At 40.8% G+C, this 21,349-nt stretch overlaps 3 protein-coding genes across 3 annotated transcripts; 2 read left to right on the plus strand and 1 right to left on the minus strand.

Moving 5' to 3' along the window:
* The first annotated feature begins 1,644 nt into the window (after positions 1-1,644).
* LOC18030771 (zinc finger protein ZAT9) lies at positions 1,645-2,607 on the plus strand. The gene has a single exon (XM_024149864.1). It carries the CDS (start codon positions 1,726-1,728, stop codon positions 2,380-2,382), a length of 657 nt encoding a protein of 218 aa, XP_024005632.1. The 5' UTR covers positions 1,645-1,725; the 3' UTR covers positions 2,383-2,607.
* Positions 2,608-9,299: 6,692 nt separating this feature from the next.
* On the plus strand, positions 9,300-10,568 carry LOC112081938. The gene is made up of 2 exons (XM_024149003.1): positions 9,300-9,875; positions 9,966-10,568. The coding sequence occupies exons 1-2, from the start codon at positions 9,300-9,302 to the stop codon at positions 10,566-10,568; spliced, it is 1,179 nt and encodes a 392-aa protein (XP_024004771.1).
* A 322-nt stretch (positions 10,569-10,890) lies between these two features.
* Positions 10,891-13,286, minus strand: LOC112081939. The gene is made up of 5 exons (XM_024149004.1): positions 13,125-13,286; positions 12,359-13,073; positions 12,163-12,279; positions 11,448-12,091; positions 10,891-11,385 (listed from the first exon to the last, which is right to left on the minus strand). The coding sequence occupies exons 1-5, from the start codon at positions 13,284-13,286 to the stop codon at positions 10,891-10,893; spliced, it is 2,133 nt and encodes a 710-aa protein (XP_024004772.1).
* Positions 13,287-21,349: the final 8,063 nt, after the last annotated feature.

Below are 21,349 nucleotides of genomic sequence, written 5' to 3' on the forward strand. Positions count from 1 at the left end.
ATTGATTACAAGTGATTTGGCGTATATATTAAAGATAAACCATCTTTCTTATGACCAAGAATATTGAATCTTATATCCGTAAATTAGTCCCTTTTTTTGGGTCAAGACATAAAAGTGAAAAAGTAGAAAGAGGTTTCATTCTGAATATGTCAAGTTTGTTGAAACTGCAGCCATACACAAAATCCAATCCCGGTTCGAAAATTATTAAGAAACTAATCATATACTTGAACCCAATCACCCATCACAAAGTTGTTTTGTCTTTTTCTTTAATTTGAAATAAGAGCAATGAGTATAATTTCCCCTGCAAACAAAAGAATGACAGTCAGGAGTTCTCAATTCAGCTAAACCAGTTCAAATTGAATGCAAAACATGTCATGTTATTAAAAAAGAAAAAGAATGCAAAACATGTAACGGAAAATTGGATTCAAAAACAAAGTTCAACTAGGTTTCACCTTACTATAATACGAAATCTATTAAAACATATATTTCTATAAACATGTTTTTCTCTGAATATTCAAATTCCAAAAGGCTAGATCTCCGGTAGTCTAGTGATTAGAAATGCCTACATTATAAACTCTAAAGATTTATAACACGTTAATAAAAAGAAAAAAAAAACTGTAGGAATAGCAAATTTGTTTTAGATTTCATACTTACGAAAGGATGAGAATTAAAAAAAGAAAAATCGAAAAATATGAAACGATGTTGGACGTCCCTAATAGGTGGAATGGCTCAAGAGACGTGGACCTTTCCAATCATCATTGTGTAGACATTCAGGTCACCAATGGGTCGAGCATCGTATGTTGGATTATACCAATCTATTTACAATTATATACATGTGATGATTATATAGATCGTTTCGTTTTGGTTATTCTAACTATGAAAACTCATTACTATCAGGTTATTTAAATGTTTTTTTTTGGGTTATTTAAATGTTTAAACCGTTAAAAATGACATTTCAGCATTTAAACCTCAACGCCCAATGAAATCAATGTAAACTAATACAACCGTTTACATCATTTCAACCTCGACGCTTCAACCGATTCTGCCATTACAAATCCTTCAACTAACCCAACCAACATATTTCACACATACTTTGTTTTAAGTTTATTTTTAGTTGTTGTTTGAATCATCATTTGTTTGTTTTAAGTCTATGTTGAGCTTCTGAACTCATCTATGCTTTGAGAAGTGTCTAGTCAATAAAAGGCAAAGCAACAACTTTTTTTTTTCGGGGTGCTTTGTTGTCTCCTTTCTTCTATCTTTTAAACAAATTTACCTTTGTAATAAACAAATAATATATTTACTTTTTATTTGTTTGTTTGTAAGAACATATATAATTTCATTCACGATAGATACAAACAAATTATTAAAAATTCCAATCTTTCTGGATTAATTAGAGAGATTCTATACTCGGTGGTTATCGTTGTCAGTAGAATTAAAAATGGGATAGTTTTTCTCTTAATCGTTCTACTAAAACTAACTAAAAAAAGTTATCTTTACGTATCATTAGTAGTAGTTATCGTATGGACCAAAAAGTCATAATTGTTAATTTTGGGGGTTTGTGAAAAAGAGAGGAATGCTTGTTACCTACTCTTATTAACTTCTCTGATTCTCTCTCTCTCTCTTTCTTTGTCTTCTCTACAACAGTCTCTCTACGCAAATTTGGGACAGAGAAACTTAAAGTCTTCTTAAGGTTTCTTTTGTTCTGTTCTTGTTCTTTGGCAAAAAATGCAGAAACACAAATGCAAGCTATGTTCCAAGAGTTTCTGTAATGGCAGGGCACTTGGTGGTCACATGAAGTCTCACTTGGTCTCATCACACCCATCAACTCGGAAAAGACTCGGTGACTCGGTCTATTCCTCTTCGTCTTCCTCAGACGCTAAATCTCTGGTCTACGGGCTACGAGAGAACCCGAGGAAGAGCTTCCGGGTTTTCAATCCGGATCCTGAGTCATCCACCGTCTACGACAGCGAGACCGAGACGGAACCCGAGTCCGTAGACCCGGTTATGAAACGGGGCAGAGCAGAGGTTTCCAAGAAGAAGGAGAAGAAGAAGAAGAAAAGGAGCAAGAGAGTGTTTGAGAACTCGTCCGAGTCGGGGAAGAAGCAGAAAACGATTCATCTTAACTCGAACGAGTCACCAGAACCGGCGAGTTCTGTCTCGGACGGTTCTCCGGAACAGGATTTAGCCGTCTGTTTGATGATGCTCTCGAGAGACTCAAGGGTTCTTGAGATTGAAGTGAAAAAACCGGTTTTTGCAGCTGAAGTAGTAGAAGAGACGAAGCCGGAAAAAAGACACTTCCCGGAGCTCCGTCGCTGTGTGATAGATCTGAATCTTCCTCCGCCGCAAGACGGCGATGTTGTCACCGTCGTTTCAGCCATATAAAAACAGTTGAGGTTTTTTCAGAGATTAGATAACATCAAATATCACAAAGCATCTTTGTTGATTTGGTTTTCTTCAAGATCATTATTCTTTAATTTAGAAAACCGTTGATTGGTTTGGAATCTTCGGAATGGTATTATCAGAACAATGTACTTTTGATGTAAGACAACGAAAAACCAAGAAAAGAAGAAGCTCTGTTTCCAGAATTCTTCTTCGAATTTTTATGGGTCATGGATGATAATATATTGTTGGATCTTTGTTATGAAGTTTTGATCTTTGGAATTCTTGAGATGATTCTTTTGCATGATCTTTTGGATCTTGGATCTTTGATTTATTAATGTGTTTTTAAAAGGAAATATTTAAGTTCAACTGCATTTTTTATGACACAAGTTTGTGCTAGCCTTTTAAATAATGTAAACATTATTCTTGGTAATGTATAAAAACATGAGTAGATATAGCATTGGTGGGTTGGAACAACTAGTCGACTTTGGTAAATTCTCAAAACATCTAAAATATCAGATCATGGACATTCAAATATCTCGAGAAGTGAGATATATCTATAACCCAAAAATACTGAGATATTTTACCTAAAAATACAATAAATAGTAGATATTACATGAATCGGTCTACATTCGCTTTAAGCATTACTATTCAATAAATTTTTTAACAACAAAAGGATAGTTCCTTACTTATTCTGTTTGGTTCTTTATTCCTACTTTCTTTGTGGTGTAGTTTGTGTCGCCAGCTGCATGCCTGCATCTGTAACTCTGTCTAGTGGTAGTTTTATACAAATACAGAACACATTTATGTTTCTTTCTTGAACAAAAGAAAAAACACAATAACTTTTTTTATGGGCACCATTTAGTAAATTGCTTATTTATTACAGAAATATCCCTGATCCATCTTTTAAAATCACGTTTCTGCATGTTTACACTTACCTGACTTTCAGAGTTAAATAAATAATTATACCCCACTGACGGATCGACACCATAATAAAGACGAAGAGTTTTGTTTATACTAATTAATAGTTTTACTGAAGTAAATTTTTTAAGGAAAAGTTAGAGGGAAAATGTTTCATTATGTTGTCTAAACAATTGGAGAAACATGATGTGGAGAGTACTTTGGTAAATTCCGGTTTCATGTGGCATACCTTTTTTCGCTTTAAGCTTCCTATGGAAAATATGTGGGCCCAGTGGACCAATCATATACAACATATGAACCCAAGTTCCTTCTTATTTTATTCCCTACTAACTAAATAAGAAGGATCATGTTCACCATAAATTTGATGATAGGTTTTATCATATTCACACGGAATAATAATGTGCACATAAAATTATTCGAAATCATAAGATTTGTAGATGTTGTTTTGACAAGAAAATATCATATGCAACTCATTAGGGCCCACTAGACGTGCCGGGACATCTGCGGAAGATGAGTGCATTGGCATTTGAGAATAGAACTTGTCTTAAAACGACATGGCGTGTGGTGAATCTATGGGCTTTTTATGGGTCTCATTTGAAAATCGTCTTCTTTGATTTAGGCCGCTAGTAATCCTGGCCCATTTTGATATGTTAACAGCCACCATTAGTTTCAGCAACACCATTTGGTTATGTAATTAGAGAGAATCTCATTAAACAAGAGAGTTTACTCATTTCTTTTCAAACACCTGTACTAGATAATCCAAGTCAACTTAATGATGCTCCAATAAAAAGTCCAACAGATACGTAGTAGTTGGAGAAGTGTGTTTTCATCCCATTTTTGGGTAGTGCCTGAATAACATATGACTACTGACCAATAACTGCACATTTGACATGATTCCATTAGCTCATAGTTGGAGAACTGTGTTTTATCCCTTTTTTTCTCATGTTTGTATGGTTAGAGACCGATTTTTGTGGATATAAACCAAGCCAGATAAACCAAAATTTAAAGTTTAAACCAAGCCAAATTATCTTTAGGACAATTTTTCCATATTTAAACTTGAAAGAAAAATTTAACTCACAAATATCTTGAAATCTTAAGAAATCTTCTCTTCTTCCTCCTTCTAATACATGCTCTTCATGACGTGAGATCTCCACATATGTTTTTTTGCAAACAACTCTACGCATTACCGGTTATGTAGGCAACAAGTACAACGACGAAGTATTTTCTGACAGATGGTGCAAAATGCTTATCCCCGATAACTAACAATATGTTGGCTGGAAATTTGTTGTTCACCTACTGCTCCATTTTTTTTTAAGTTTCTCATCACATATCTGACATCAAGAAAAAACAGAAAAAGATAAGGAACCAAGTTAATCAAATACAATTAAAAATGAAACTGAAAGAAAATATACAGACCACCTGTTTATCATAGGAATCAACATCCACAAAGTCCATAACCCCTCTTCTTAGCTCTTATTGCTTCCATAAACTGACTTCTGACTTCTTGGCTACTCCAACAATATCACTACGCCCAAACCAACCCAAACGATGAACAAAGCTCCTCATCAATGAGTGTTGGAGGTGAAAACCGTACCCCCAGTTTTCTCCGGTACAAACCGAGATCGACACGAAATAATCCCGGGTTACGAAGGAACTGTTCCGAAAACATTGGGTCGAGTAAGTTCTTGGGCCGAACGTAGCCCAATAAGCCAAAGTCGGTCAGAAGCTTCTCAAAGGAACCGAAAAATTCTCTGAGTTCGGAGGAAAATGAAAAGTTTCCGAATAGAAAAAGGAAATTGACAAGAAGAAAGGAAATTTTCGAGAGAAAAGGAAAACGACCGAGAGAAAAAGAAAGTCTTTTCGGTCCCATATCGCAGAGAAGACTCACGAAGACCGACTTAGAAGACATATATAAAGGGAGAGGAATCGACACCGGAAGACACAAGAGATTCTAGAGAGACTTAGAGACTGAGAACTCAATACTTTAGCTTCTTAGTTTCATAAGTCTTAGTTCGTTATTCAACCGAACTCAGTTGTATTCCTGAATTGATCTAATAAAACCGAGTTTGCCGATCTAAATTACTGTTTTGTCCCTTGTTCGATATTCACATATCAACAATTGGCGCGCCAGGTAGGGGGCCTAACAGAATACTCAGTTTTAGATCGGATTCCGGAGAGATCGATTCAGCTATGACAGACCAAGTCAACATCCATGAGGAAGGAAACCCTATCGGCCAAGGGAACGGCGACATCCGAGCCCCTGCGGAGCAGACAGGAGGAACCCTTGGGGAGACCGTTGGAACAGAGGCCGGCCAAACTCCCCCAGCCGTAGGAGGTTTTGGAACTGAATTACTGCTCCAAGTGTTCAACGCTCAGTTCGAAGCAATCCACAAAAGAAGCGAAGAACGCTTCAGTCAGATGGCGGCACAGATCGCCGAGCTCAGTCAAGCACGAACTCCCCTTCGAGTTCGGAACATCATTGATGACCTCAATACAGATGGCGACCCGGCCGGAACTATGCGATCTACTGCTATCGGATCGGCAGTCGCCCCAACCCCACCGGATCTGAGTCGCGAAGCCGAGTTCGAAGCAATGAAGGCACAACTCCGCCATATCACTTCGAAAATTCACCAAGCAACGAGCGCGGCCCTGGAGATCGAAACCGTCATTGAGAAAACGCAAAAGACACCCTTTACACCGCGCATAGCAGGAACACCTGTCAAACACATGAAGAAACTCAAGATCAAGATCTACAAAGGCAATACCGATCCCCGACACTTTTTGACCTCGTTCGGAATCTGCATGAATCGATACCAGTTCAGGTCTGCCGAGGAGAAGGATGCGGTCCAGTGCCAGCTATTTGTCGAAAGTCTAGGAGGAATAGCTCTCGACTGGTTCTCACGACTCGAGGCGAACTCCATAAATAACTACAAGGAGCTGACAACGGCCTTTGTCAAGTACTTCTCAATGTTCATCGGACAGAACACCAAGAACTCCGAATTATGGCAAATAGCTCAAGGAGCAAACGAGAACCTCTGTGACTTCATCCAACGCTTCAAGACGATCGTCGTCAACTGCACGATCAGCGACGAAGCCGCCCTCTTGTGTCTCCAGAAAGGAGCTCGAATAAAAACAAGCTTCTGGAGTGCGATCACGCACAACCCCCCGCAGACCTTGGAGGACGCACTACACCGAGCTAACACTTATATCGCAGAAGAAGAAGAGGAGGCAGCTTACAACAGAGCTATTCGGCAAAACAGCCCGAACGACTAAAGGCCACCACTTACGAGCCGCAATCTGGGTATGGCAAAGGGTACGAGAGTCGCAAAAAGTTCTACGCTAACGCCATCCAACAACCGGCCAAGCAGTGGATCCACAGCGAAGAAGATCAAGACGAGTCACTGTTCTGCGAATTCCATAATCGTAATGGAAACAACACCATAGACTGCAGACATCTACGGGAATATCTACTCGCGCAGTACCGGAAATGACAAATCTCGCTCGACGACCTTCGTCGATCAACCGCTCAAAGAAACAAGTCGCCCCGACCGAATAACATACCATCCGAGAACGTTGTCGCCAGGGATCCACCAGCTTTACCAGCTTTACCGCCGCCCCCGCCGAATCCACCTGCCCAACCCGAGCAACTGAAACGCATCCGCGACGACCCGCGCCAGAAAACCATACTCCCAAAGCAAAGAAACGTGTCAACATGATTATGGGAGCTATCGAAGCCTGCAGCTATTTAGTTCGGGCCATCAAGGAATACAGCAGACAGGCCGCCACCGCGCCTAAACTCTTGCACGATCCACCGAAGGGAACCCCTTTGATATTCACCGAAGCCGACACAATCGGGTTGCACAAACCACACAACGACGCCCTTGTCGTTGAACTACTTCTCGACGATGTCGAAGTTAGTCGCATTCTCATCGATACGGGCAGTTAAGATTGAGCCCTTTATCGAGCCGCTCACGGGATTTGATGGCGAACGCTGCATGACGGTCGGCACAGCTAAAATCCCAATCTGCCTCGCCGGAGTTGCAAAGATCATCCAATTCCTCATCTTTGACAAACAAGCGATCTACAACGCTATTTTGGGCACACCTTGGTTACATGCGATGAAGACAGTTGCCTCTACGTATCATCAATGCCTGAAATTCCCGACTTCCGACGGTATCTACACTCTCCGAGGTAACCAGACCGTTGCCCGATCGTGCTACATAAACGAATGTAAGCTTCGCTCAACCAACCAAGTCTGCGTCATCAGTTCGCAAGGTCTAACTACCGAACTCATTGTCTAAAAAACAAAACCTAAGCAAGAGTCGATTACTCAAGTCTGCATCGACGAACTAAGGCCAGAACACCAAGTCGGCATTGGCGCCGAACTCGACCCAAATATCCGCGACACACTCATTCACTTGTCATGAACTCAACATCGATCTGACATACAAGTCTATCAAACAGAAACGCCGAAAACTCGGACCAAAGAAGATACAAGCCGTCAACGATGAGGTCGAACGGTTACTCAAAGCAGGATTCATCACCGAGGTCAAGTACCCTGACTGGCTACAAATCCCGTGCTTGTCAAAAAGAAGAACGGCAAATGGAGGATTTGCGTCGACTTCACCGACCTCAATAAAGCATGCCCAAAAGACAGCTTTTCTTTGCCTCATATCGATCGCCTCGTAGAGGCAACCGCTGGAAACGAACTCCTCTCATTCATGGACGCATTTTCCGGGTACAACCAAATTCTCATGCATCCTCAAGACCGAGAAAAAACATCGTTTATCACGGATCGCGGCATATACTGCTACAAGGTTATGCCCTTTGGTTTGAAGAATGCTGGAGCAACGTACCAACGCCTGGTCAACCGAATGTTCACAAGCCAGCTCGGACGAACTATGGAAGTTTACATTGACGATATGCTCGTCAAGTCACTTGTCGCTTCCGATCATGTCGGCCATCGTCGCACATGCTTCGATATTCTAGACCAATACGGCATGAAACTCAATCCCACTAAGTGCACGTTCGGCATAACGTCCGGTGAATTCCTCGGATACATAGTCACACAGCGCGACATCGAAGCTAATCCGAAGCAGATCGCAGCTATTCTCGAACTCCCGTACCCAACAACCAAACGAGAAGTCCAGCGGCTAACTGGACGCATTGCGGCACTCAATCGATTCATATCCAGATCAACAGACAAGTGCTTGCCGTTCTACCAACTTCTCTGCGGTAACAAGCACCTGGAGTGGAACGAAAAGTGTGAGGAAGCTTTTTCCGAACTTAAAAAGTACTTATCTACGCCACCAGTTCTATCCAAACCCGAAACCGGCAAGACACTCTACCTTTACATCGCAATCTCGGAATACGCGGTCAGCAGTGTCCTTGTTCGAGAAGACCACGGCGAGCAGAAGCCAATTTTCTACACCAGTAAGTCCCTTGACGGATCGGAGTATCGCTACCCAACCTTGGAGAAATTCTCCTTCGCCGTGGTTATATCCGCACAAAATTTACGCCCATACTTTCAGTCACACTCGATCGTTGTCCTAACCGACCACCCTCTTTGCACCTTCCTTCACAGCCCAAGTCAATCCGGCCGCCTCGCCAAATGGACCATCAAACTTAGCGAATACGATATCGAATACCGAGGAAGGACCGCGACAAAATCCCAAGTCTTGGCGGACTTCTTGGTCGAACTCGCACCCGAGCTCGTTGATGCCATCCCGGCCGTACAACCCTGGATCCTCCATGCCGATGGCTCTTCTTCCCGTAAAGGATCCGGCGTCAGAATTCGTCTCAAATCTCCTGAGGGCGAGGTCATCAAACAGTAATTCGCCTCGGCTTCCCGGCATCTAACAACAAAGCCGAATATGAAGCACTAATCGCCGGATTACGACTCGCCAAAGGAATCGGCGCCGAACACATCCACGCCTACTGCGACTCTCAACTCGGTAGCTAATAAGTTTTACGGCGAATACGAAGCCAAGAATGATCGCATGGATGCATACCTCAAAGTCCTCAAAGATATTGCTTCGGAATTCTCGACCTTCGAGCTCACGAAAATACCGCGCGACGAGAACGCTACCGCCGATGCTTTAGCCGCCCTTGCGACTAACTCCGATCCTGATCTCCGGCGAACAATTCCAGTTGCGGCAATCAAACGCCCTAGTATCGAGCCTGCTCCGAGTTGCAATATTGTTACAAGACGACGCGATTACGAAGCCCAACCCAACCTCGCTCCACCCCTCACCCGGAAGACAAAGCCTAAGGAAGTTGTCACCGATCTCGATACTGATATGAATGAACAAGACGACAACGAGTCCGATCACGAGGACGAATCCGAAGGCCAACACGTCTCAATCGATATCGAAGGTGAGGGAGAAGACGAGCCCGAAGATTGGATTTTAGAAATCATTGGCTACATTGGCGATGGAAGAGTCCCCGCGGACAAATTGGTAGTTCAACGCTTTAAGGCTCGCGCAGCTCGATACGTGGTCATTAAAGGCACCCTCCTTAGATGGGACGCGTCCGGCGCACTTCTAACTTGTGTTCACAGCAACGACATCATGAAAGTTATGCAGAAAATACACAAAGGAGAAGGAGAGAATCACTCTGGAACTCGGTCTTTAACATTTAAGATAAAAAAAGCTGGTTATTACTAGCCTACTATGCTCTCCGACTACGAAAAGTACACTGCACGATGCGAGAAGTGCCAGCGTCATGGCCCGATGATCAATCTTCTTACCGAACTACTGATGACCTCGACGACACCATACCCCTTCATGCGTTGGGTGATGGACATCATCGGTCCACTTCGCCGATCTACAACCCAGAAGCAATACGTTCTGGTCGTCACTGATTATTTTACAAAGTGGGTCGAAGCTGAGGCATATCCCGAGATACACGGCATCGACGTCAAAAAGTTCGTCTGGAAATTCATCATCTGCCGACACGGCGTCCCGTATGATATCGTCACAGATAACGGAACTCAGTTCACTTCAATAATTTTCACAGATTTTTGCGCGAAGTGGAAAAACCGCTTAAGTTTCTCCACACCGCGATACCCACAAGGAAACGGGGAAGCCGAAGCCACGAACAAAACCATTATCGATGGTCTGAAAAAGCGTCTGGATACGGCTAAGGGAACTTGTGCGGACGAACTCGATGGCGTATTATGGTCCCATCGAACTACACCACAACGTTCTACCGGTCAATCACCTTTCTTTATCGCGTGCTATGTGTCCAGCCAAACTCAACGTTCCTAGTATTCGCCGAATCATGCTCACTCAGCAACCCGACATGAATAAAGACATGATGCTCGATACTCCGGATACAAAACTACTAACAACCGGCAGCTCGTTACTACACCAAAAAGGTGAAAGGCCGTCACTTTGAAGATAGCGATCTCGTACTTCGCAAAGTTTACCAGAACACCGAAGAAAAGAACGCTGGAAAGCTCGGCGTGAATTGGGAAGGATCATACCAAGTAATGAAAGTTGTTAAACCCGGCGTTTATCAACTCTTGAAGCTTAACGGAACCCCGATCCCACGATTTTGGAACTCAATGCATCTCAAACGATACTACTACTAGAGCGTAGCATGCTTCGCCTTGATCTCGGCCACCATCTCGGGCGGAACCTCATACAAACCTTTTTTCTTAAGCTGTTTGATGAAGCCGAGAACTCCGGTAAGCTGGTTAACCACCAGGTAAGGCTTACGAGCCCGATCAGCATCGTCCAAGCTTCGGATAACCTTCTCCAAGCGTTCGCAGGCCTTCGTGTGAACACTCCTTGCTCGACCCTTCCAATGAGCCACCAAACCCTGCAGTCGCTCCTTATCTTTCTCGAATTCTCGAGAAAGTAAGTTCTGCGCTTCTGTCAGTTCGGCTTTCACTGCCTTAAGCTCCGAACTCTCTTGCTTCAGCAGGTCAACAGCAGTGTGAAGCCCATCATTTATTTGGGGCTCGGTGGCAAGGCGATCCTCAGCCTTGGAAATCCGTTCTTCCAACTCTGCGACTCTCACCTGTTCGTCGTAAAAAGCGACCTCATATGCCGCGACCAAAGTGTGGGTCTGGCTGGCGAGCTGCGAAAAAGAAAATGCAATCAGAACTCATACTTAGGAAAGAAATAAGAAAAGAATAGAACCAGGAAATTACCACGGCAGTTGTACGCGCGATCTCTTTGTACAATTAGGGACCGGAGCTCGGAGATCGCTGAAAGACTCGAGACCTCAGTGGAGATCTTATGGTAGAGGTCGGCGCAGGCATTGACGTTCTCCTCAAAAGGGACTTCCTCATCATAGTCGAAACAGACCTTATTCCTCTTAGCCGGTTCTGGTTCCGGAGAATCCTCGGCATGACCTCTTTCTTGTCTCTTTCGGGAGTTGGAAGCTTCAGGCTGATCCTGAGGGATTGCGAGGTCTGATGTCACAGTCATCGGAGGGTCGAGCTCGGCGGTAGCGTCCTTTGCCCGAGAAGAACCTTCAATCCTCTTGATTTTCTTTGAGGATATCTTCTTTTTCAGCTTCTTCTGACCAGCCTGGTCAGGCGAGTTCGCTGCTGGCGGCAGTTCGTCAGGCTGTTCATTGATCCCTTTGGCGGAAGGGATGGGATTCGGAACTGCATCATTCAGTTCCTCCTTTTCGAAGAGAGTAGGGATCTCGTCCAGCGAAAGCATCTTGGAAGTTCGAGCTCGTTTAGCTTGCAGCTTTGGCGCCTTCTGTCTGGGAGCAGTTCGAGGCTTGTTAGCTCGACTCTTTGGCTTCAGGGGCTTCGGTTCCTTAACAGAAGCTGCAAAACGTACAAGGAAGAGTTCAGAAAAACTCAAAATAAGAAAATAAAAGTAAACCTATTAATCTAACCTGATTTCTTAGCTCGGCGATGAAGGATTTCTTCCCAACGTTTGCCGGCTTCGCTAAAGGCTGCTTGGAATTCAAGAGTGAGTCCGGAATTGAGAAGAATGCTTGGGAGATGACGACCTGCAAAGATAAACCGAAAAAGGAATTAGAAAAATATGAAAACGAAAATCAACAGAAGTATAAGATCGTCTAGATCTACCGATCGGAATCTTCCACTCCGATTGAGTTGGGATGTCAGAATTGCTGACTGCGAGATCGTTCATCTCAAGAAAGAAATACTGGGATTCCCAGTCGTTATATTTACTAGGCTTGATCCCAGTGACGATATCCTTGTTCGGTTTGGCGTTCGCTGCGAAGAACCACTCTTTGGACTTGTGAATTCTGACTGAAAAGAGATCTTCAAAGAGCCGGCTAGTCGGAATTTTGTCGAGCTCGGTACATAAGGTAACGAAACCTACATAGTTTGTCACCGACGCTGGCATCATCTGAGTAAGGGCCATGCCTCGCCGATTGCAATATCCGAGAAGACGAGAGGGGATCGAAAGAGAGAGCCCGCATTGCGTGAAGTAAGTTAAATAAATGCAGAGGAAGCCTTCGGAAACGTCCCATGGCCGATCTCCAGCTTCAGGTATAATGAAGACGACTCTTTCTGCGAGCCTGTGAGCTTCGAGTACGGTCTGAACTGCCCTCGGAAAAAGAGAAGAAGCCGGTACGTCATGAGGACAGATAACTTTTCGTTTCGGTATTGGCGGTGAGGCATGATTCACCGCTTCAAGGTTGTCCTCGGCAACATCTACTTCGGCGTCGTTCTCTTCAAGATTCTCTTCTTCGGATTCAACGACCTCCTCGATTTCATGATTGTCGCCAACAACGTTCGGTCCGGCTCGAGCTCCCGTCTCACGAGTCTCGATCGTCTATTGCTCGTGAGCCTCCATTCTCGGTTGAGGTCGGCTACTAGCACCGACCGATCTAGAGTTCTTGCGAACTAAAGTCGGTTGGTTACTCGCCACCCGAGAGGAGCTTGATGAAGAAGGATTTGATGAGGAGGAGTTCGACTCAGAAGATTCACGGTGATCTTCCGGGAGAATTTGATGAGAAGAAGTGTTGATCGAAGAACTAGAAGACATTTTAAGCTCGAAAAGATGGATTCGAAAGAAGATCTGAAGGAAATGAAGAACAGATTGAAGATCGATCGAAAAGATTGAAGATGGATCGGGAAAGTTTGAAGAGTGATCGGAAAACTTGAAGATTAATTGGAAAATTCAAAGGTTACGGCGGAGGAAGTAGAGAGAACTAAAGAAAACCGCGAATAAAAACCTAGAGAGAGAAACTAAATCTAGAGAGAAGGGAGAGCAGCGTACCTTATATATGCTTGGGCGAGAATAATGAATGCGAGGTAGGTTTATTCCTTTATAAGAAAACAGTGGGAATCGTGGTTCCTCGATTTCCGTGAAATCCCGGAATTCACGCGCCGCATTGAAGAGAAGTTGCAAAACATCCGGAAAGGTGAATCGATCGAAGTTACCGAGCTTGGTTTGCAACCTACGTTTTAGATTTGGCTCGAATGAGTTCGACTAAAAGCTGTACCCTTTCATCAAACTGAGGGGGGGGGGCTAAATGTTGGAGGTGAAAACTGCACTCCCGGTTTTCTCCGGTACAAACCGAGATCGACACGAAGTAAGCCCGGTTTACGAAGGAACTGTACCGAGAACATTAGGTCGAGTAAGTTCTTGGGCCGAACGTAGCCCAATAAGCCAAAGTCGGTCAGAAGCTTCTCAAAGGAACCGAGAAGTTCTCTGAGTTCGGAGGAAAATGGAAAGTTTCCGAATAGAAAAAGGAAATTGACAAGAAGAAAGGAAATTGTCGAGAGAAAATAAAAACGACCGAGAGAAAAGGAAAGTCTTCTCGGTCCCATATCGCAGAGAAGACTCACGAAAACCGACTTAGAAGACATATATAAAGGGAGATGAATCGACACCGGAAGACACAAGAAATTCTAGAGAGACGTAGAGACTGAAAACTCAATACTTTAGCTTCTTAGTTTCATAAGTCTTAGTTCGTTATTCAACCGAACTCAGTTGTATTCTTGAATTGATCTAATAAAACCGAGTTTGCCGATCTAAATTACTGTTTTGTCCCTTGTTCGATATTCACATATCAACAATGAGACAACATTAATTGCATCCACTCCTTGGGCTTGCCACAATTCTATGTATCTCAACCGATAAAAGTGTTGTAGGTATTCCTTTTTTGTAGTAATCGTAGTAGTAGTTGTCAAAAACAGATACATTGTTTCTCTTTGAAAAAAAAAATCTTGCCTCCTGACATAGTAATTCAGCGTTAGTATCATCCAAAAACACATGTAAGAAGTGAATGTTCTATCAACTTGCTTTTCAGGTGTCCTCTTCCAGTATTTTAAACAACCGGTGCTGGAATAAAAAAAGGCATAAACCGCATATGCTGAATCGAACCATAAAAGAGAGTTGAGAAAGTGTACAGTTAGTTACCTTATCACATAAGAAGGGGACTCCTCTTTCTTTTTCCCATCCCTTCACTTTGATAGTCAAGACCATCGATTGTCGCTTAGAAAATAAACACAACTCGGTTAATATCATCTTAAGACTGACCAATCATACAAAAGAATTTGTATAAATATCAACTAAATATTGAGCATGACTAAGCATCACAAAAATTCGAAAAAAACTTATACTCCATTTGGAATTGGCACTGTTAATACGTTCACCTCTATTATCCCTTGTAAGTGCAAGGCAGGACATCATAAATTCTAAACTTACTGAGTTTTCGAGTTTTTGCTTACCAATGATCGAGTTACAGATTTAAAGACCCAAATCCTCTTGTTGAACTGCTAAAATGTTGGTATGCGATAGAAGAGAAAATAAGTATCTTGGAATGAAAAGTAAAGTAGATTGTATATGATCCACTAAAATATTAACAGGTCTTGTTTGTTTGTTTGTTTTGTTCTTAAAAAAAGTGTTACTTTGTTATTTACATGTAAACGTAAGGATACCCAAAAAGTAATCTTGTATTTTGAATGCTACTAGATAATTTGTGCGCGGATTGTTGCTTAAGTTGGATCCGTTACTCTTTTTCTTTTTTTTTAGGAATTAAAATTCTCATTTTTATTTTGATTTTTTCATTGTTTTTTTCTTTCTATTAAAAGTCCTTGAACTTGTACAACCTATTTAACTAAAAAACAGTCGTGATATTCCTTCAAAACTTATGATATGTGTATGAAGCTAAAAACAACAAAAAATCTCATGTTGTTGAGTCTTTTTTCAGAAATCAAGTTTTTTGTTATCTAATCTATGAATAATCATACTATATTGTTGTGGAGAAATTTTTTTTAAAAAAATTTCAATATGACAAGAGAAACCTTAACAAATAATTCACACTCGATTTATATATTTTTTATAGATTTAATAGCAAGTAGTGGTGGAGCCAATGAAGAAGCAGAGGGGTCAACTGACCCCTGCCATTTTTAAAATTTTGTTAATATAAGCATATATTTATAGCTATGTTTTGATCCATTGACTAGTTTTTAATGGTTTGACCAGTCATTTTTGGTTATTATGGGATAATATATATATATTATAAAGTTTATAAATTTATTGTTGACTCTAGTGATTTTTTTTTCCTAGTTCTTATAGAACTTAAAGAACTTAAGAACTCAAGATAAAAAAATAACTCTCTTTTATTAGCTTAAGAAAATAACTCAAAACTCAAGCTCTCAAACTCATAAGTTATACCACAACTTAGGTATCTCCTTATATAGATTTAGCTACTCCTAAACCTAATGGAATTAGATAACTCCTAATTTCCTTTTTCTTAATCCTATTCCTTTTTAGTAAAACATAAAGAAGATTCTAGAAACTTGCTCTTCAAGCTTTCTTCTTCAAGCTTACTCCAATATTGTCCCCCTTAAGCTTGAAGTCTTCTTTAATCACTTCATGAACTCCAATGAGATCTATCATCTCTTTAAACTTTAATCTTCCAAGTGCTTTTGTTAAAATGTCAGCCTTTTGTTCAGTTCCTGGAACATGTTCCACATTAACTTGCTCATTCTCCACACATTCTCTTATAAAGTGATATCTTCTATGAATATGCTTGCTTCTTCCATGAAAAACTGGATTTCTTGTCAAAGAGATTGCCGATTTGTTATCAACCCGAATCATCACCTTTTCACAAGCTCTTCCGGTTACTTCACTTAGAAGTTCTTGAAGCCATATTGCTTGCTTTGCCGCCTCAGTAGCTGCCATAAACTCAGCTTCACAAGAAGATAGTGCAACAATCTCTTGTTTCTGCGAGCACCAAGTAATAGGACAATTGTTGAGATAGAAGATATGGCCTGTAGTACTCTTCCCATCGTCGATATCAACATTGTGACTGCTGTCACTAAAGCCAACTAGTCCTTTGTGATCGGATCGGACAAATGTTAGACCAAGAGCTGATGTACCTCGCAAATACCTCAGAACCTGTTTCAAAGCTGCTCCATGAGATTCTTTTGGATCTTGCATATATCTGCTTAATACTCCTACAGCATACGAGAGATCTGGCCGAGTATGAAGAAGATATCGGAGGCATCCAATATTTCTTCTATACTTAGTTTCATCAACACTTTTCTCTTCTTTTGCTTTTGATAACTTCAGTCCTGAGTCCATAGGAATATGCACTGGATTACATTCGTTCATTCCTGCCTCTTCAAGAATCTTTAGTGCATACCTTTCTTGTCTTAGTGTAATACCGCCGATATGTTGATACACCTCAATACCAAGATAGTATGTTAGCCGACCTAAGTCACTCATCTCAAATTTTGTCGACATTCCTCTTTTGAACTCAAGGATCATCTCCAAACTCGATCCTGTGACAAGTAAGTCATCTACGTAGACAGCAACAAGCAGGATTTGTTTCCTTTCTTCCTTTCTGTATAGCGAGGCCTCTTTAGAACACTTATCAAATTTTAACTCTCTCAGGATGTTGTTTAGCTTATTGTTCCAGGCTCTTGGTGCTTGTTTTAGACCATAAAGAGCTTTATGTAACCTATACACCTTGTCTTCACTTCCTTTAATCTCAAACCCTTCTGGTTGTAGCACATAAACCTCTTCCTTTAATTCTCCATGAAGGAATGCGGTTTTGACATCAAGATGATGGACTTCCCATCCATTAGATGCAGCCAAAGCAATGATGAACCTCACAGTTTCGATCCGCGCAACTGGTGCGAAAACCTCATCAAAGTCAATACCATGTCTTTGAACATAACCTTTTGCAACTAGCCTTGACTTATATTTATTGATGCTTCCATCTGTGTTGCGTTTGATCTTAAATACCCATTTAAGACCAATTGGTTTTGCTCCAGCTGGAAGATCCACTAAACTCCAGGTTTTATTCTTAGAGATTGATGATATCTCTTCGTCGCAGGCATCTCTCCACTCTTTGTGTTTACTTGCTTCCTCGAAGCTCCATGGTTCATCATTGACTGACAGCAGAAGTCGCTCGCACTCCGACTCTGCAAAGCATACGTAATCGCTTAAATAACTAGGCCTTTCTCTCAGCCTTGTTGACCGTCTTAAAGATGGTGTACTCTCTTCACCAATGGTTTCTGTTTCATCATTAGGATTCGCTCCTTCCTCTGTACTGATCTCATCATCAGTATTTCCTTTCTCTGTTTCCCCTGTTTCCTCTGTTCCTTGAGGATTGTTCATACTCCCGTTGAAATTTCCGAAATCCACTAGTGGTCCACTGATCATATTATCTGTTTCTTTCTTATTCCACTTCCAGCTCTTTTGTTCGTCGAAAACCACATCTCTGCTAACTATTATCTTCTTGCTGCTTGGATCAAACAATCGATAGGCTTTAGAGCCTGGTTCTATTCCGAGATGTACAAGAGCTCGTGATTCATCATCTAACTTCTTCAGATTTGGTGTTTCAGTTTTTGCGTATCCAACACAACCAAAAACTCGCAGATGTTCAACATTTGGTTTTCTTCCTTTGAAAGCTTCGTATGGTGTCTGATCGATCAGAGTCCTTGTTCCAATTCTATTTATAAGGTATGTTGCATGCCTTACTGCTTCCCCCCATAAATAGTTTGGAACATCCATATGCTTCATTATGCTTCTGGTCATCCCTAAAAACGTTCTGTTCCATCTCTCTACCACCCCATTCTGCTGCGGTGAGTATGGAGCGGTTAGATGTCTCTCAATGCCAGATTTCTCACAAAATTCTCGAAATTCTTGAGATGTGAACTCCCCTCCTCGGTCAGTTCGAAACGTTTTGATTGTTTCCCTGGTTTCTTGCTCGACAAGTGCCTTGAACTTTGTGAATTTGTTGAATGCATCTCCTTTTTCTTTTAAGAGCATAGTCCACATATATCTTGAATGATCATCGATCAGGACGAAGATATACCTGTTCTGTGCTGCTGTCGAAGGGGTGATTGGTCCACAAAGATCCCCATGTATCAGCTCAAGTACATGAGTGGCTCGATATGTTGTTGTTTGCGGAAAACTTCTCCTGCTCTGTTTTCCGAGTAAGCATGAGGAACATGTATTCTTCTCAATACTGATCCTTGGTATCCCTGTAACAATTCGATTTTTCACCATTGTCTTCATGTTCTCGAAGCCAAGGTGCCCAAGTCTGGCATGCCATTTAGCTGATTCACTTAGCGTCATGAGCTGTAGACATTTCAAGTTGTGTACTTCCATAGAAACTTTGTATAGTCGATTTTTCGACCTTGTTGCTCTTACAATCAGTTTCCCTTCTTGGTCGTACATGTGTAACTGATCTTTCTTCATCCTTATGTCGCACCCAGCTTCCGTAGCTTGTCCGAGGCTGATGATATTACTCTTCAGATCAGGGATGTAATAAACATCAGCTAAAACCTTATGTTCTCCGTTTTTGCTCACAAAAAGGATCGAGCCTTTTCCTTTAATATCAATGCGAGAATCATCTCCGAAACGCACCTTCCCCATGATATTTTCATCAAGCTTTGTAAAGAATTTGCGATTTCCAGTCATATGATTGCTAGCGCCATTATCCAAGTACCAGACATTGTCCTCGTCTGATGCTGTTTCAAACTGCTCTGGTTTTACATTCTGTTCGTTGAGAAACACCACCTCGTGCATCAACAACTTATCAGCTGTTTCAGTATCATCTTCTACGGTTTCCTGTGTTTCTTGCAGCTTGAGAAGACGATCAGGACATGCCGATGCATAATGTCCTTGTTTATCACATCTGTAGCAGGTGATGTTACTCATGTCCCTTTCTTGGCGATATCCTCCACCTTGATTGTAATTTCCATAACGTCCATGTCCTCTTCCTCTGCCAGAAAATCGACCACCGCGACCTCTTCCTCTACTGGTGCCATTACTTTCTTGCGATTCTGTATTGGCATACATTAATTTGCTTTGGTCTTCTTTGTGATCTTCTTCATCACCGATTCTCTCTTCGTAGGCTTTATTTCTTCCCACCATATCCTCGAATGTTGTCGTCTTGAGATCTAGAACTTGTTCAAGAGCAGCAACAATATGAATATATCTGCTTCGAGGTAGACTTTTAAGGAATTTTTTAACAAGTTTTGATTCCTCGAGAGTCTCTCCCAAAGCAGCTGATTTTGATGCTAACTCAGATAGTTTGCCAACGAAGTCATCAATGGTGTCTGTTTCCTTCATCTTCATTCGGTCAAATTCGGACATAAGGGTTTGGAGTCTCGCCTCCTTTACTCTGTCTGCTCCCATATGTCTCGTTTTTATGGCCTCCCATACTTTCTTTGCAGTATTTAGTTCTCCCACTTGAAGAATTAGGGTTTCGGGTATGGACTGAAAAATCAGGGCAGTAGCGATGTCATTCTTCTCGACATCGGTTGATTCTGTTTCCACAATATCCCAGGCTTTGTGGACCTTGAGCAGGCTTCTCATTCTGATGCACCAGACCGTATAATTTGTGGAATTCAGCATCGGGCATTGAATAGAGGAGCTGCTTGCTTCCTTAGGTCGCGTAACAGGTACGATATCTCCCATCGTGTGATATCGAATGATCTTCGTATTAAAATTGTGTTTAGATCGATTCCTTAAAGCTCTGATACCAAATATAGAACTTAAAGAACTTAAGAACTCAAGATAAAAGAATAACTCTCTTTTATTAGCTTAAGAAAATAACTCAAAACTGAAGCTCTCAAACTCATAAGTTATACCACAACTTAGGTATCTCCTTATATAGATTTAGCTACTCCTAAACCTAATGGAATTCGATAACTCCTAATTTCCTTTTTCTTAATCCTATTCCTTTTTAGTAAAACATAAAGAAGATTCTAGAAACTTGCTCTTCAAGCTTTCTTCTTCAAGCTTATTCCAACAGTTCTGCCACTGATAGCAAGCAAAATAACTAAATTAAAATATTGCATATGAAACTAATGAACATTTAAGATAGCAGCCATAACTTTTTATAAATTTTGCACTAATGAACATTTATATTTTTACATAGATAATTCAGTTTATAATTAATAAATAGAAATATTATTCTATTACAATTACTATGATTAGTAATCATAATTTAAATTTGTACATGCCATTTTATAAGTATATGAGTTTAGATTTTTAGGTATAATATCATTTGAAAAAAAATTGAAGAAGAAGATGGACTAAAAATAATTTTCTTTTGTAAATAATAATTATAAATTAATTTTACGATAAATTAATAAAATATCATAGTCCAAACATTATAATTTATAGAGAGGTTTTACTGTATAATGCTTTTGCTTAATTATTTTGTAGCTTTGATGAGAAAAAAGAAATGCCAGTCAAACAACACAATAAAGACGACAGTACAAAATTAAATCCACATTTTGGTTACAAATTCAGTTTCTTCTCTTTCTCTACATTTAAATATAATGAATTAATGACAATTTATAATTTTAATAAAAAAATAATAACGTCAAATGGACCAATAGAGAAAGAGTGAAACTTTACTTTTATGTATATTCCCTCTGTTCCAAAATAATTGTTCCAAAATAATTGATGTTTAGAATTCTCATATTTATTAAGAAATATTAAATATATGCTTTTACTAATTATTTTTTATAATTATTTTACTATTTCCAATAAATATATAATCATTATTTCTATTTTTCAATACTATTTCAAATATTTAATATTCTTACAACTAATATAAATTAAATATT

Source organism: Eutrema salsugineum, unplaced genomic scaffold, assembly GCF_000478725.1.
Source record: "Eutrema salsugineum unplaced genomic scaffold, Eutsalg1_0 scaffold_1, whole genome shotgun sequence".
Taxonomy (NCBI): Eukaryota; Viridiplantae; Streptophyta; class Magnoliopsida; order Brassicales; family Brassicaceae; genus Eutrema; species Eutrema salsugineum.

Bases quoted from the DNA above. Each gene is read 5' to 3' on its own strand.
- LOC18030771 (XM_024149864.1), top strand. From the start codon at position 1,726: ATGCAGAAACACAAATGCAAGCTATGTTCCAAGAGTTTCTGTAATGGC.
- LOC112081938 (XM_024149003.1), top strand. From the start codon at position 9,300: ATGGATGCATACCTCAAAGTCCTCAAAGATATTGCTTCGGAATTCTCG. The intron at 9,876-9,965 runs GTTATGCAGAAA...GGTTATTACTAG, and splicing joins ACAGCAACGACATCATGAAA to CCTACTATGCTCTCCGACTA.
- LOC112081939 (XM_024149004.1), bottom strand. From the start codon at position 13,286: ATGTCTTCTAGTTCTTCGATCAACACTTCTTCTCATCAAATTCTCCCG. The intron at 13,074-13,124 runs GTCGGTGCTAGT...CACGAGCAATAG, and splicing joins TTCGCAAGAACTCTAGATCG to ACGATCGAGACTCGTGAGAC. The intron at 12,280-12,358 runs GTAGATCTAGAC...TTATCTTTGCAG, and splicing joins GGAGTGGAAGATTCCGATCG to GTCGTCATCTCCCAAGCATT.